The sequence below is a fragment of the Astyanax mexicanus genome, chromosome 5, assembly GCF_023375975.1.
Source record: "Astyanax mexicanus isolate ESR-SI-001 chromosome 5, AstMex3_surface, whole genome shotgun sequence".
NCBI lineage: Eukaryota > Metazoa > Chordata > Actinopteri > Characiformes > Acestrorhamphidae > Astyanax > Astyanax mexicanus.
The window spans coordinates 26,890,880-26,908,568 of record NC_064412.1 but is presented as its reverse complement, the minus strand read 5'-3'; the positions used below and the strand labels follow the sequence as shown (position 1 = coordinate 26,908,568).

The 17,689-nt window shown below is 34.8% G+C and overlaps 2 protein-coding genes across 4 annotated transcripts; both read right to left on the bottom strand.

Annotated features, from left to right (window-relative positions):
- Positions 1-984: 984 nt before the first annotated feature.
- On the bottom strand, positions 985-11,365 carry gga3a (golgi associated, gamma adaptin ear containing, ARF binding protein 3a). Its single transcript, XM_007257130.4, has 17 exons — positions 11,274-11,365; positions 10,626-10,710; positions 10,453-10,528; positions 10,240-10,338; positions 10,019-10,142; positions 9,815-9,918; positions 9,562-9,642; positions 9,157-9,294; positions 8,806-8,887; positions 8,401-8,511; positions 7,998-8,279; positions 7,815-7,897; positions 7,166-7,383; positions 6,606-6,832; positions 4,642-4,811; positions 3,954-4,064; positions 985-3,076 (listed from the first exon to the last, which is right to left on the bottom strand). Exons 1-17 carry the CDS (start codon positions 11,326-11,328, stop codon positions 2,966-2,968), a joined length of 2,157 nt encoding a protein of 718 aa, XP_007257192.3. The 5' UTR covers positions 11,329-11,365; the 3' UTR covers positions 985-2,965.
- Positions 11,366-11,419: 54 nt separating this feature from the next.
- Positions 11,420-16,001, bottom strand: mif4gda (MIF4G domain containing a). 3 transcript variants are annotated; one of them, XM_007257131.4, is made up of 6 exons: positions 15,910-16,001; positions 15,316-15,442; positions 15,078-15,187; positions 13,840-13,995; positions 13,521-13,613; positions 11,420-12,753 (listed from the first exon to the last, which is right to left on the bottom strand). In XM_007257131.4, exons 2-6 carry the CDS (start codon positions 15,392-15,394, stop codon positions 12,526-12,528), a joined length of 666 nt encoding a protein of 221 aa, XP_007257193.1. In that variant the 5' UTR covers positions 15,395-15,442; positions 15,910-16,001; the 3' UTR covers positions 11,420-12,525. The 3 variants fall into 3 exon arrangements, with proteins under 3 accessions (XP_007257193.1, XP_007257194.1, XP_007257195.1); XM_007257132.4 differs by having other exon boundaries at positions 15,316-15,420; XM_007257133.4 differs by having other exon boundaries at positions 15,316-15,410.
- Positions 16,002-17,689: the final 1,688 nt, after the last annotated feature.

The following is a 17,689-nucleotide window of genomic DNA, read 5'->3' as shown; positions in this document are numbered from 1 at the left end:
AGTACAGCCATGTATTAAAATGTACAGTGTCAGATGGTTAGTTGTTGGACAAATAATGCTACGTTCAGGATAAAGAAGCTATAGTTTCACTACATATGACGTGCACTACATAGGGAACAAGGGGTCATTTGAGATATACCGAAAAACTTGCCAGAAGCCGAGTTCCACAAAGATTAGGTGCACAGATTGTATGCATAGGTACTGTAACACAATCTAATTCAATAAAACGACCAGAAACTGTAACAAAGTGATATTGTATCTTAATTTAACTCAATTAAAAGAGCAGAAACTGTAACAAAATTAAAGTATGGGTACTGTATCTCAATCAAACTCAATTAAAATAGCACAAACTGTAACAAAGTGAAAGTATGGATATTGTATCTCAATTTAACTTAATTCAAAGAAAAAAAACTGTAACAAAGTGAAATTATGGGTACTGTATCTCAAGCTATCTCAATTAAAAGAGCAGAAACTGTAACATAGTGAACTTCAATCTCAATTTAACTATATTAAAAGAAAATACACTGTACTATAGTAAAATTATGGGTCCTGTATCACAATCTAACTTAATTAAAACAGAAAAAAACTGTATTAAAGTGGAAGTATGTATTATAATCTAACTCAATTGAAAGAGCAGAACCTGTACTGTAGTTAAGAAAGTGTACGCACCGTTCTACAATCTAACTCAATTAAAAGAGAGGAAATTGTTTCATTGTGAAAGTATAAAAAATATATCGAAATTTTACTTAATTAGAGCAGACCCTGTTTCATAGTGAAAGTGTGGTTACTGTAGCATAATGTAACTCAGTATAAACTGTATTATAATGAAAGCATGATTACTGTATCATAACCTAACCAAATTAAAAGACAACAGTGAAAGCATGGTTACTGTACCACATTAAAAGGGCAAAGGAAGTATGGGTACAGTCTCACAATCCAAAAAAAAAAACAACTAATGAAAAAGAAACACACCCCACAGCAATATCCAAAAGAGTTTTTATTGACCGTTTTCATTAAAACACCTAGATGTATAGTGTTAGTTTTACATATCATCAATTTGATGATCTTAAAATTCAAAATACCAGTCACCCTCTGAAAGGTCTGCAGAGCTCTTTAGTGAACCCACATCACAAACTACAGCTGACAAATGCTGTTAATACTGTATGACATCACAACTGTTGGAACTAGTCCAAAAAAAGAAAAAAATATGCCCAAACAGGCACTAGTATACTGCAATAACTCTATTAAAATATAATTTGACAGTATAAATAATAATCTTTGATAAATCCCAGAGCACGCATGTAAATGAACAATAAACAAATAAATACAGAGAAACACCGGAAGCCATCAAACTGTAAACAATATTTAAAGCAAATAAAGATAACACACTAATACAAAATTTTATGGCCAGATATAATTCTGTAATTAATGGAATCGACACCTGCAAATGTATCATTTAATTCAGATTTGAGGAAAGAGGCAGCAAATTCATCTGTAACAAACTCAGCTTCAGTAGTTTCAGTTATTTTAGATGTTCACAGACGACAGAACTAATGCTAATAACATTTAAAGAAAATTCCAACTATCGTCATAAATACACAGTTATAATCAGACCAGATTGAGACCAGAGTTATTGAAGCTGGAACTGGTGTAAAATGATCAATTGTAGAGAAACATACTAATTTATAATTGTTTTCACAGTGGTGGTGAATGGATCTAAAATGTTACTAAAACTGATGGTTTGAGCACTGTCTGGTGCTTGATACACTATTTTAAATTGTTTTTAGATGGCTTTGTATCTTCAATCTATTTTCAAAATCACATTTCATTACAATGGTGGAGGCATATATCCAAGGCATTGAACCAAAAAAACGTTTCCAAAAAAAAATAATTGTAAAAATAGTCATATTCGCCACCATTTTACCATCACCAACATGCCATATAAAACCCATAAGACTTTAGATGTAAATAAAATGGTGTTGTATATTTACATTGTATCATGGTGATTAATGCCAGGTTGCTGTTACAATTTTTGACTTCATTGGAGTTCTTTACAGTTGTGATAAATCAATACATTTCTCTACAATGAAGCACAATTTCACACCAAACCTCACTCTGAATAAGATCACCCAAAATACTAAATAATGCAGAGGATTGTAATCAGTAGAATTCCAAACTAATGGTTTATGCTGGTGAGATAGTTGTGCACTTTCAAACACATCTGATCTAATAAATGTTCTTGGCTTTGGGCTCGTTTAGCAGGAAACACTGAGCTCCAGCTGTCCCCTCTATAGAAAGCTTCAACTGTTCAAAGTTTTAAAAAAGTTCTCCAGTATTTACCTAGTCTCCATCTGCTCTGTCTGTAGCACACAAGCCATTATCACAGCCAGTCAGTTACTTCAAAACCAAACAGCTGCGGACTGGAAATTCACTTATAATAGATGTTAATAAGCAGCTGCTGAATGCTGTGAATAATTGTTTATGCACATTATGTATTTTTAACAATTCTTCATGTAAAGATGATTTTTTTTAAATGAAACTGCAAATATGATAGACCTCTATAAGTAAGTAAAATGTTTGTAAGTTTATATCAGTGTAGTTGAGTTTTGAGTGGCATTTTCTCAGATTCTGTCACATCAATATGAATAGTAGAACACTTTGGGAATAGATCTGGATCCTGTATTCCTATACTTCCAGTGTGGAGCAGACTAGCACTTAGCTTCTATTATAAGCAAGTTTCGTTAATCAAATGTGTGCTATAGATGCAGCAAATTCTGGAGTTTGTCTTTAAACAGAGTTTAGTGCAGGAATATAACAAGTATATTCTGCTGATATAGATTACTTTACAGTTTATTTCCAATGCTAGTTGAACTTATCCAGCTCTTCTGAAGCTCTGGGTGAGTCAGGTCAGAATTAAGCAAACTCTTTGGAAGCAGAACTGAGAACCTATGCTGTAATAGGCAAGTTACAGTCTGCCCCATTTTTCCACCGGCGGAAATGCATCCACCTCCCCCGTCTCCGTGCACTGCCGATCTCCGAGCACAAACGTCAGCTTGTACCTCATCCGCACTTTCTCCTAAAGGCACAAAATGGATTACATGTGTATTAATATAATGTGTTAGTAAAATCTAATTTGATTATTACCCATTTATCTTTGTTTTTATTCTAAACTGTGTAACACTTAATAAGGGACACTGCAGGTCATGTGTAAAATTAGTCTTTTATTCATTTTAATATAAAGCAGCATCTCAAGCATTTTTTTGATCCACAAGATGGAATGCCTAGATGAATAAAATAATAATTACATTCAAATGTTCAATTATAAATACATAAATAAATGATTTTGGCAGGATATATTGTAGATTTAAAGAATTGATTCAAAAGCAACTGTCCGAAAAATTAAATGGAATAAAACATAATTAACTGAATGCTTTGTTAACCCTCTATGGCATAGTGTTGCCATATTTTTTAGTTAATTTGTATTTCTTTTTAGTATAATGTTTACAAGGCATATCTACATCCAATACAATGAGGTGTCAAAGTGGGTCATAAACAAACATGTATATTTGCAAAATATGTAAATTTGGTTGTTTATATTCCAACTATATTTTTGTAAAACAGTGTTTTTTTATCTATTGCTTTTGAGCAACATTATGCAAGTATACAAGGTTTTTCTCCAGCACATTTTGGATGCTTCCTTGCTCTAAAACATCTGATTTAAATGATCAGTTTATTATCAAAAGTCAAAATAGTAAATATTTTTTTAATATATACACAAAAGACTAAGGAGAAAAATCATGCCATAAAGGGTTAACGTGTATTTTTCATATAAGGTACAGAGATATGAAGTTTGTAATAAAAAGTTATGATGTATTAAGTTGAGTTGTGTTTGCTTTTTCTCACAGGGAAAGTGGATGTTTTGCAGTTGAAATATCTGATAGATCTACATTTACCTTCATTGGGTTTGCTAGCAGCATTACTTGGGTGATGGCACTAGGGGGCAGTATTGGGTTGAAGGGGGCCAGCTCAGTGCTTGACGGTGGCTGCAGCTTCACTCTCATAGACTGTTAATCACACAAACACAAGCAGAAGGACTAAATGATCACAGTTGAGCTTAACACACACACACACATCCTGTTCACAGTTGTTATTAAATTAAATGACTGATTACTAATTAAATTACTTAAATGATTTGCAAAAGTAATTAAGGGAAAGCATTTGGATTACTTTAATATCTTGTTTTGAATACAAAGTAATATTTGATTAACCACAGAGAAGGAACAATATATTTTCTAAACAAATCGAGATCTGAACATTTTTCAAGAACACAGAAAATGATATTAAAAAGTTTGTTCATTATATAAAAATATCCATTATAACCCATAGTGTCAAATGCTCTGCTACTTTTAAAATATGTATAATGCTTTTGATAAATGCATAAATAAGCAGGTGGTCCTTGTTTAGCACGCTTTTAAATTTAGAAAACTTCTACTGTGGCGTAATTAGGCAATTAAGTGGTGCATTTCAGTGATGTTTACAGTACCAGTAGAGAGACAGAGCTGGTGATAGAAATACACTTCAACATATACTTCAATATAACATTAAATGACTGATGACAGACTCTGAAATTTAGACTCTTACCTTTGGAACAGCTGCCTGTAGTGTCAGATTTTTCACAGATAGAGGAGCCGTGTTTAGCATGGACACCACCATGACCAACACATCAGGCCGTCCAGGAGGGCATTCAGATGCAAAGTGCAGCAGGACACACACACCGTCTTTATCATAGGCCGTCACAGGGCTTTCTTTACCTGAGGAACATTGATGTTGCTCTTTAAACACCTTATATACCATTCCACCTAATACACAACAACGTTTAGTTTTTTTTTAAACCTCTTTACACTCAGTTTTCTATATTAAACTCTTTAAATAATGTATTAACACATTCAGTTATTTTTCTATCCTTATAGCAGTGCTGGGAGGTATGTCCAAAAATGCATATCACTGTATATTTCAAGATTCTGATGGTTTCATGGTATATCACGGTATTTCTATTTTTATTTATTTTATCGGGTTTACTTTGTCCCACAAAATTACACAATATATTAAGAAATCAGACTTTATTATCAGAAACATAGCTAAAGAATGTAAAAAAGACCTTAAAAATAGATACGCTAATAAATTTAAATTAAATTTTTGCTTCCTTTACAAAAGTAAATATTTTAATAGATAGGTCCATAAAAACTATAAACAAACCTAAAATACTCAATGTTTAAGTATTCAAAGAGATATTTAGCAAAAGTTTTATTGCACAAGTTACAAGATACAAGAAACTAATTATATATATATATATATATATATATATATATATATATATATATATATATATATATATATATATAGAATGTTCTGTGTTCCAGACCAGTTTGTATATTGGTGCAGTGTGAAGCTGCTTTAACACAACACAGAAAATTTTCAACTGCATTTTCAACTTACAGTGTTTTTAATCAGATGTGCAGTGCAGATGTCCACGTAGTACATGCAGCTGTGAGAACTTAACGCTAGAGCAACATGGAGCAACAGCAGAGATGGTGTTTGTTCATAGCTGTGGTAATTGTCTGGGTAATATATCAAATTAACCTGCGCATGACCAGCTTTTTAGCACACACATGAAGAGTATACTTAATAGGTGGGTCTGCTCGTGAACGGCTCACCACAAGTGTGAATTCGTTTCGGAGTTTGTTTGGAACTGGACCGAGACCACCTCCGTTTGTGGGTCTTGGTGAGGTTGTTTTGGTCTGGACCAGAGTATGAATATGATTTTCACACCGCATCCAGGGTACAAATGAACCAGAGCCCGTTTTAACAGGACCAAATAGTGCTGGTGTGAAAACACCCTTAAAAATGCTTTCATAGGTTTATAACATGGAGAAAATAACAGCAAAGTTAAACTTAAACATTGATTTATTTAGGAAAAGGTGGAAGCCACTGATTACATACCTAGAGCTGACAGAATAGCCTGTTAGATTGTGTTAAAGGATACATGTATGTATGGGTATGAGCATTTATGTGTTTGTAGATAGGAGTATCTGTGTACAGATGTGCAAATGCGCTTTGATGTGTATATGTATATATGTACTGGACAGTAATATACTATATAGAAAGTACTAGACAGATGTTAGTATGAGTAATTATTATTACTAATTTTTTTTTATCTTTCCGAACTGTAGAGCACAGGTTTTATAAGATGTCTGCCCGCAAAGATGTTTTTTTTTCTTTTTTTTTTTTCTTTTGTTTATGTACAACTGTTCTATTTCATTGTACTGAAAATACAGTCTGTGGCTTAAATCTGTATTACAGTGATCTTGTACTATTAACAGTATATGCCACTTATGCAATAAAAGTACTTCTGTTCAAAAAAAAAAAAAGCTTTCATAACTGTTCTGATCTGTGTTGTTTAGCTACATGACTGGAATCCCTCTGAGCACACATTAAAGATCACTTAAAAATGGCAGAGTTGGCATCACATGAACAAGCTCTTTACTATTTAAGTTAATCTTAATAGTATAAAGTTAAAAAGAATTTTCAAGATTTTCAAGACTCACTGGGTTTGATGGAGTCCAGTGGCACAAAGACGTTGGTCAAGGAGGGGTCAGGCTGTGTGGGTGCAGTTCCTTGCCTGCCCAGCAGAGGGGGAGAAACAGGGTGGAGGAGAGTGCTGTCTGGAGGGAAAACTGAATTTTGGGGCTGTGTAGAGGATGGTACACCAGGACTGTTGCTGACTCCACTGGGTAAAGGTGCTGACTGACCAATCTTCAGTCCACTGCTGCCACTGAAGTCAGAAAAAAAGAAACAGTATTTGGTGACTGCAGTTACTTCCTCAAAAACTATAACAAAATTGTTTATTACTACTGTTTTTTTACGACACCAACATTTTGAGACCAATGCCAAGTGTAGTAAAACAATGCCAAAGAACATTACCACAAAAAACTACCACAAAGAAACATTCTGTAAAATTCTTCAAATGTACATACAATATTGCATTTTGTGACTATAGCTTTAGTTTGCAGTATAATATTTGCAGTATATATATTACAGCTGTTCAAATCTTATACCTAAGACTGGAAAAAAACTTTTTCTAACGGCTTATGAAACAATAATCCACCTGCTAAGCTTTCCCAGGTCCAGAAGGGCGAGGTCCTGAAATGAGCTGGACACAGACGAGGCCGAAACAGGAAAAGGGAATGAAGCTGCTGCTCCAAGAGGCTGTGGGGCATGAATGGAGTCTTTAGCTGAGGTAGGTTCAGTTGAAGCTGGAGCTGCATGCTGGAGGAGGTCTAATGGAGAAGAAGTACCAAGCAGATCCATGACAGGATTAGGAACCTGATAAAAGATAGAAGTTATTTAATTGTAAATATTTAGCCAAATGTTCCATTTTGCTCAGTTTGGACACAAATCTTTACATGACAATGAAACTTTACAATGGATTGAACTAGTTGAATGCATCTCAACAAATTAAGTTGCGTGTCTGATAACAACTGATGTATAAGACTTATTAATTAAGTTATTTTAGTACATGTTCACTGTGTTATAAAGGTAAAAAGAATTAAATTATATTTAACTGCCAGTTAATGCTAAATCTTCAGTAAATAGTAGTGTATGCACTCAGAATCTTGAAGAAATGCCTCAGATAGTAACTAATTCAAAAAATAAAAAAAGCATTTGTTGTGTTGTCATTGGTACACTGAAGCATCTTCAAAAAAAGGCAATGTGATCAAACTAAATCGTGTCATCTAACGTGCATGTATCAGTACCTGTAAGGACGTCCACTGGATGTTAAGTTCATCTTCCTTCTGCTGTTTCTGAGAGCTCTGTATTGTGACTGGATCACTGAGTCCTACATATAATGCATAATTAATAGTATCAAAATGTCACTGTCAGCACAGACACACAAATGTCCACATGAATTTCTGTAATTACAAAATCATAAAATTCACCTAAAGAGATCAGTTCTTCATCAAGGAGAGACAGACTGCTTGGATTCTCATTCGTAATTGGACGGGTAGGATTGTCTTTCACACTGATTTGAAAGACTGCTTGAGCAGAAGAAGAGTTTGGGCAGGGACGTAGAGGTTCAAAGGCTGGTGGAGATGTAAAGAGGTCATCTGGAATTGGTGGGATATGAGCCGGAGGAAGAGGAGGATGCTGAGGTGAAGGAGTTTGAAGGTCCAAACCAGCCAGGTCTATTAAAATCTCTGACGCACTTCCATTATTGGTGCCTAAAAACATAAACAAATAAAGTGTAAGACAATAAAAATGTGTTCATTAAAGCTATAACTTAACTTAGGAAAAAACAAAAGAGCAGATGTGAGGAAATTAATCGTGAACTATTATATTTACGTTCTGATGCTGGAGATGCAGACGTGTCAGCTCTGAGAGAATGTCCTTCCACTATGTTCTTATAGGAATTAATAACACGTGACAAATCATCACTCGCCTGCAGGATTTCACCTGGAAACCAGGGGGGAAAATTGCCACAATATTAAAAACACAGCTACATTTAGAGACTGTAGCTCATCTGTTAAAGCATCATTAGTGTTGTTATTATCTAACCCTTCATCAGTGGTCAGTTTATTAAGCAATTCTTATAAAGGGTCCAGTGAATGGACACACGAGGGTGTGGTTACTAACAAAGTGGTCAGTGAGTGTAAGCCCAATATATGGATTTCCAAAAAAGAAAATTATAAAATGAGCAAGTTGTGGATTTGTTTTAAAATAAATCACATTTATTTTATTTTTTTTTACCTAAACTACTGTCGTCATCCTCAGTTTCTGTGGCCAGCTTAAACACTGTTGTCCTCAGTTTATCACAGTCATCATGCAGATCCTACAAAGAAAAAAAAATCCTAATTACTCCAACCACTACCTATACAAAACAAACAACTATTTTACATTTGAGAAAGCCACAGTTTGAAAATAAATGTGAATATAAATGGCAACCAGCAAAACAGCTAGCTTTAAAATCTAGGACATTTCAGAAAGAGAATGTATTTGAAGGTTTAAACCATTAATATCAGCTAACATTAAAATCCAATATATATTTTGCTTATTCGAACATTCCCATATATAAATGATTAATATAAACTGATTATATACCTTAAGAAGCTCTTTGTCCTCTTGGGTAGATTGCTCTTTGTTGAAGTGCTGCAGCATTTCATTCAGTAGTTTCACGCTGTTGTTCACCTCCATTAAAGTGCTGGTGCGCTGGGCATTTTTTTGTGCTCTTGTTTCGTCCTGAAACACATCCACAAGGTTTTTGTATGTACAAAACACTGTACAACGCATTGTTATCTGACAGGATCACTAACAATGCTAACCTGGGACCTAAAAACATATATAAAATATTTTGGTTGGATTCGACATAAAACACCAGTAGTGGTAAACTACTCCAAAGTTATTGCCAAACAGTTTTTTTTGGGGAGCATCTGCAAAAATGCATTATTTTTTAATCATGGGGGGAGATCAGAGGTGATTAAATGATAAAAAAAAAACTCAGATTACCTCCTTCACCATGTTCTTTATAAGGCGGTTAGCCTCCTGTAGATCTTCTGGTTTCTTGCTTTTCAGAAGTTCTGCGAGACGCTACATGGGAAAAAAGATGGTGTCCTGCATTATAGTTATAATAATAATAATCTGAGGCTCCAAGAAAAAAAATTTTTTTGTAGTAATAACTATAAAGTTTTTATTTACAATATGAGAATTATGATTAAATATATGTATATGTGCAGGAAAATAAAAATAACTGTTTTCTTACTTTACTCTTCTCCTCATTTTCAAAGACAGGATTCAGTGGCCTGTCAGGTGGAGAGGGAATCAGAGTCTTATCTGCAGGGACTTCTGGATCGGTCGTCACAATGCCTGAAGGAGTATAAGAACTGCATTTAGCACAAAATATAGTAGCTTTGGAAGTTTCTGAAACAGTCACATGGATCAGGTTGTGTAGTGCTGTAATAGCTACCTTGCCTCTTTAGCATTTGGTAAGCTTCAGCGATCTTTGTCTCATCGGGCAGAGCAACCGACCAACTAAACAGCATCTCTATGACTTTCTTTTTCACTATCTCCGACACCCTGTCTCCTAAATACTGTAGAAAAACATAATAAAAACATACAAATTAGTGTTATTTTAATTTTTTTCGGAATTAAACATACAGCCAACAATTCAGAAGGACTGAATCTCACCTTTGGTGATACTACTTTGATTAATTCATTTAAAAACCTAAATTTTCCAACTTCATTATGGAACCTTCTCCCACAGTTCTTCATGCAGGCTTCTAAAACCTACAGAATAAAAAAAAAGAAATACACTGAATTAGACAGCTACATACATTTAATTAGTTGCCCAACCTTACTAGTTACATAAAAACAAAACATATATTAACAGCAGCAACTCACAGTCAGAGCTTGTAGTGCCTCCCATTCTTGAGGGGAATGGATTTTATGTGCTAGTAATCTCACTGATATCTGAGGGCTGAGAGCAGAAACATAGTATAGAGTTATTAATATTTTGCAGAGTAAAATAAAAACTCTAAAACACACGTAAGAGTGAATTCTAAACACAGGCTTACCCTTCAAGTTCTTTATTGATTTGGTCACAGAATCCTATGATATATTCCCAGTCTTCTTGTCTGTTGGAAGGGTTTGTGGCTTTGTCTGCATAGACAACATAAAATATATAATTCTGCCACGTTTCGGTAACGTTACACCTTAAAAACGAATAAAACGACGAAATATGTAGTTTAAAAAAAAAAATAAAAAGTGGTTTGCAAACAGCTGTGAGAACTAGGGATAGCTATGTTAACTAGCCAACCATGCTAACTACTTTAGCTAAACAAAGCTAGTTAGTGCAGGCAGCCAGCTAACTATTTAACATTAAACCCACAACACAGAGGGAACTGAACCCTTCTGGAGAACTTACTGGAAGGTTCTCGATTAAATGGAGCGGAAATTTAACACACAGGGGCCGTATTTACTTTATTTGGCCTTTAAACTTTAATGTAAACACAGCTAGCTTTAGCGAACCTGCTAACCTCATACAGCTAGCCGCTTCTATTAGCCACTATAGCGTCCACAAAGCTACGACCCATTTAACGGGCTCTAAATCCCACACTCAACGACAAATCAGCAAAACATGCGAACGAACCGCCACATCCATTATAAATGCGATAAAACATTAAAACCAACATTAAAATCTGCTTATTCTGAAAGTTACTCACTGAGCCATGATTCTAATGACTCTCCTTCCGGATCCGCCATGTTCTCCCACTTCATTAAAACAGCCACAGACCAGTTTAACCAAACTGGGTTTAAATATTATATTTAACAACAAACGCCACGTTTATTCAACACACAATTAGTATATAAAAAGTATCTTTATTATAAACTTTACTCAAAGAATACAAACCTTTATTGTCAAGACAAAAACAGTAAAACAGGGTTTTATACAATTAAACTGAAAACTGTCAAACAGTGCCATCAGACCAGACTGATCCTCTTACACAATTTATGTACTGAAATGTAAGAAAATGGATACAAATATAAACAAAAATATATAATTCACAAAGTTTTTAAAGCACCAGTGGTAAAGAGTCAGAGTAAGTATGGAAGACCATAATGGATTAGGCTTACTTAGCTGTCACTTTATTCAAATAAAACAAGTCAGCATTATAATTTTCTCATAGAATGGGAAATTTTTAGAGATACTAAGTCATTCTTTTGACACAGCAAAAGATTGAAAATAGAATGAGTTACTTTATCACAATTTAAACAGGTTAAATATAATGTTAAAACAATCTTTTAAAGATATTGACTTGCATTAAAATGTCTTAAAACTTTCAAAATAAACAATTTTTTCATAATATGGAATTGCAATGACAAAATAATGACTTAGTTTCTCAAAATATAAAAATATTTGCTTTTGTTATGATTGTTTTCCAAATCTTAAACTTACAACAACAAAAAGAAATATCCAATCGTGTCTTGATAAAATTTGAAAAGGGGAAAACATGTCATTACTTACAGATACCATTTAAAACTTGACATACAAAATTTGGAAATCAAACCAAGAAATAAGACCAAGAAAAAAATACTCTTTTTGGGGTGGGCTTCCATAAGTACCCACTAAACATGCAACCAAATATTTGGTATTTTGTATTCACCTGATCATATCAGGCTGTGTTTCTCAACGGCTTCACACCCAAACTTACTTCTTATAATTGAAACAACAGAACCATTTAGAACCATCTTCAACATTGAACACTGTATAACCAAACACAGACACACATACATGAGCAGAGCTACAAACAGTGAGCCCAGACACGGAGGCAGCTGTCTCAACTGTACTGAGCTCAGACTTCCCAAATCCCCTGTAAACTCTCTCCAACCGGTCTGCAACAGTACCGGAACACCTGGCTGAACTCTAGAGCCAGTAACGTACTGACCCACAGGGTTATCTTGGCTCCTGCTGCTTCAGTCCACCACCTCGCTGTAGTAGTAGCGCTGGGCCGCTGCACTCAGTGTCCAACCGCTGGCCCGATACTCCAGAACCTCCAGCAGAAGCAGGCGGGTCATGGAGCTCAGGCAGTCCTGCAGCAGGAAGCCATCTCGCAGCAGGTAGAACAGCTGGTCCATGCGTTGGCTGTTCAGCTTTTCCAGCTGTTCACCCACTCGGTGCAGCTGTAGAGCCAGACAGTCCACCTGTCAAACACACAGACACCCTGTTTAATTGAAAGTATACTTCATGAACAATTTGGACACCTGCACATTCTGAATTCACATAAGTTAATATGGATTGTAGTTTTAACAGCAAGTCTGGAACTGCTATTTTTTTAATAGCAGAGGCAACTTTTCTGCAGTATGATCCTTAGCATAACTGTAACTGTATGTGGCCAATAGTACCACCCGCAGAGGAAATATCTAGGAAGGAATACATTTTACGAGTGGCATCCTACTACAGCATCACACTCAAATTTAATGAACTCTTTAGAATTACCTATTATTTAAAAAGGTCTGTATATTATGCTTTTTTTACACCTGTGGCAATGGGACTGAATGAAACCTGATTTCTAAATTCTTTTTTTTCCTCAGTGAAAACAGTGACTGCAAACCAAACTTATATGTAATGATTTAAGCTATCTTTAGTAATATATGCATCTTCTTAGAGAGACTGTAGGCTTAAACCATGTTGGAGAAGCCAGTCTTAATAAATGTGTCATGGACACTGTTGCACAGTTTATTACAAGCAGCAGAGATTAAAGTTAGGTTAGTTTAGCCTGATTCATTTAGACTGTTTTAAAACACAGAACTACTAAACAATCCTGATCTAGCATGCTACAAATAAGCAAATATTTTAGTCCTGAGCTAAAGCGACAGACATTATTTAACACACAGGAGTGTGCTTGGAAGAGAAAGTGTACAGTGTGTACAATTAAGTATGTAAACAAAGCTGATTTAGAAGAACTCACCTCCTCCTCATTCACCAGAGCATCCGGCTGAGACAACCTGAACAAACAGTCGTACACTGGATCCACCAGAGCAGCCATAGGGGCGTTGTTTACCTGAACATGAAGCACATGGTTAATCAGATTATCAAAATATCATCCCTTTCACAGTACCATTGCTTATTTTTGTTAGTTATCTGCTGTTCTTTGCTTTTATATGGGCGACTATTTGATAATAAAAGGACCAACATAGGTGGTCAAAATTTGTTTTTATACTGTTAGAATGTACATTTATGCAACAAATCACACACACTAAATAAACACATTTATTATAAACACTTACTTTAAGATGATCAAATATGTTACAGATGAAGCAGACGACGCACACCCATTCCTGCACAGACCGCTTGCGTGTTTCTTCCCTCGCTGTGAACTCTTTCTGGAGCCGAGTCAGCAGGTTCCGCCGGAACACACTCGTGTTGCCGTGTTTTGCCTCCATCTGTAAACAGTGGTTAAGTTAGGACCAGCAGGTTTAGCATATGTTTAGCATTACATCAGAGCATCCTTGGACTTCATACACAACATGGTTGAAATGCCATTCTGCAAAAAAATATTTGCGCTGTCAACATTAACATGATTAATCTTGAAATTTTAACATGTTTTTTACTTTAAAATTAACCATGTTTACGGGGCCTTGTTTACATTTTTTTGGAACTCACTGCTGCTGTGTTCAGAAGGTATCACTCAATTACTCAAAAAGCCTGTAGTTTGCCACTCACACAATACTACACAATTATTCTTCTCTCCCACTCAAAAATACCACCATTATTTTTTTCCCCATGATTTTAAGAGAGTGTTTAAAAAATATTGTTGTAATTAGAGATTGACCCACCAATATCAATATAATTTAATTTGCATACATTTTGTTTTATTTACATTTTTACACACTATCAAAACTTATGTCTTAAGAAGAAGAAATGCAATTAATCACAATTTATGTGATATTTTTAAATCGAATGACACAACTAGTTAAAATACATTAAAACATATCAGTCTGCACTTCTGAGCTAGCTGCATCATTCTGGACCCACTGAAATAAATCTATGATTGGTCAGGTTCCTCACAACACAGTAAACACAGTGACATCTAATCGTTTTATCAGTTTACATTAGTAAATAAATTTATCTGACCTTTTTGTTCAGACTGATAGCTAAATCTGTCTCAGAAACCAGCCCTAACCCACCGCACTTTATTTATAGGATACTCATATTTTAAGAACACAGAAAATGGAAATTGTGTCTACACATATATTTAGTGTTGTCAGCAAGTCCAATAAAAAAGCCAAATGTTTATTTCAATTAACAATCAAATCTTATTATAAGCTAAACATTTTTATTAGCATTATTATCTGGCAATTCTGGTAAAATCCCAACATTAATGTGAATTTATTTGCACTATGAGTTGCACTGGTGACTGGAAAATTAAAGAATTTTAGGTGTGCCTTATAGTAAAAAAAAAAAAAAAAAAACACAGTATGTGTTCACCAGTGCTTTGAAGGGTGACGGTTGTAAAAATACTTACCTGCACTAAAGCAGAGCAAACATGGCCTGCATCTCTGCACAATGACCTGTCCTTCAGTGCCTGGTCCACAATGGTTTCAGACAGTTTTCCCAAGTCCACTGCAGTAGGGTCTGAATAAGGAAGTAGGAGAAAGTGGACAAAGCCGGCATTTTAGAATCAGGCTGAGATTAAATGATATTTGATTCATGAGTTGAAGAAATAAAGTCAATTCAATATGATTTTTTTTAGTCAGTCGTACCTTTGAATGCTGCTTTGACTAAGTTCTGAGTTTCTGTGTCAAAAGCCTGGACCTTACATTCTTCCCATATGTTGTCCATGGTTGGTGTGAAAGAACTTTTTGGAGCTGTGGGAGAAGACAGGAGATTCTACAGAAAAATACAACCAATACAAAAGAGAAAAAAACACCAAAATAAAGTAAATGGTAAGTAGTATAAATAAATAAAAAATGCTTTCTATAGAGCTAGCTACAGTTGGCTCCATTCTCAGGCGCCAGGATGTGGGCAAACCTACAGTGTGTTAGCTAAGTTAGGTTAGCTAACTGTCGCACCTTTTAATGTGGACAGGAAAAATAATATCAATAAGAAGCTTAGGATAAAGAGAAAAAAAAAGAAAAATGAAAAAGTTCAAGATAATTTTCTGTAATGCGGTTTAAAGCACACTGTTTACATTTAGCTGTTTGAGCACAACTCCAGCTAACAGGCTAGCTGTAACTTACCCACCAAAATAATCACATACAGACCCAAAACACAACAAATTCACAACACACAGCGTCTAAGTATGGAGGTTACAATTAATAGAACTACAAGACGTTATAAATGATGTAGTTACTCACTTATAACTGCTTTAAAAACGCGAAACAAACACTTCAGTTTCCCACGCTGGGGTTCTCCTTCCACCTACAAACCAGTTAGCGCATGCGCGGTATGTAGCGGGGGTGTTGGGAGCGTCCAAATAAGCAGGCTTTAGGCCGCAATTCTAGGGGGCTTAGCCGATGCGCACTTGTTTTGCATTTATATATATATATATATATATATATATATATATATATATATATATATATATATATATATATATATATATATATACTACAATCACTATTAAAAACTGTACAGCGGTCAAAACTTGCGTCCATGAGTAAAAATTATGATTTCATGCTCCCTGAATCCCTCTTTCAAAAAAAAAAAACAGATGAATCCTGACGTTCTTACCTTGGAATGCTATCAGGGAAGAAAAAATCCATTGATGGAATAACCTGGTCTATATTCAGTATATTCAGATAGTCAGCTGACCTCATTCTTTCAGCACATACTGTTGCTGAACCTAGACCTGACCAACTGCATCAACCCAACATCATTTGCTTATTTAAATCCAAGCGAAAACTTGTTTTTGACCAGGCAGTGTAAAAGCTATTTTCAAAACCTTTACCACCTAGGCTATGGGCAGTATAAGGACCTGTCACTAGGGGGCGGCAGATAACAATCTATTAACATGAGCAGCGCTTCAGGTTGATTAATTACTTTCTTCTCTTAGTATTTATCTATTTCTGTCTTATTCTCAGTCCACTCAGGGTGAAGGAAAACAATTTAGGAATGTCTTTAAATCACTTAGACTATTAAAGAGTGAGGAGAGGACAGTAACGGTATATGTCACTTTCTGTGCAAACATGTACACTGTAAAAATCATGTAAACTTTATTAAGCTAATGGCAAAATAAAAATGTAAATGAAAGATTGTACAGCATTTAAAATGACAGCATTTTTTATTACAGCATATTATATTACTCTATAATGAAAATACTTTTTTACTGTAACTTAATTATAGAGTATTAAAGCCTTTTTAGAGTAGGTTTTGGCAAAAAATAATACATTTTAATGCTGTAACTATTAGATGACAATAAAATACTTATAGTTTATAAAATATTACTAAAATATTACCATAAAATTATAGCTACCTTTACACTGACACTAACAAATAAAATTATTGCTGAAAAGATGTAAGCAAATATCCTGCGTTGCTGTTCTGAGCCAGCGGAAGTCACATTTTGCAGTAAAAAAATTGCAATTTTTTTTTTTTTAAACATCGATAAACATTTATTTGCTGTATGATTTTATGTAAAAAAATATCCAGGAATTCGTTACAGTGTACAAAGCATTCAAGCAAACTGCTGTGGATTTTATAACACCTCCAGCACCATGTTTAACACATGCTGTAGTATGATTTTGTTCTTGGGCATGAGGTGAGAAGAAATCTATCAGCAGGGGTCAGAGCAGCCCCACCACCATGTTTAACAGATAAAGGATATGCTTGAGGAAAAAAAAACCTGTAGATATCTCTAAGAACGCTGAAAAAGATTCTCCTAAAAACAACAGAAGCTGTGATAAAGCTTAAGATTGTATTCAGTTATTAGGTTTTTTTTGTTTTCATTTTATCCTAACACTGGGAAACTTAGAACTTGTTTTGAAATTAATTACATAAAGGGAGCTTTGATATGACTCATAATCTCATAAGAGTCTAGCAAAGTCGACAGTCATATGTTTCTACATGACCAGTGTAACAATAACAGCAAATATATAAAAGCAGACAAGAGCATTTTGTTCTTCTTTTTAATTCACA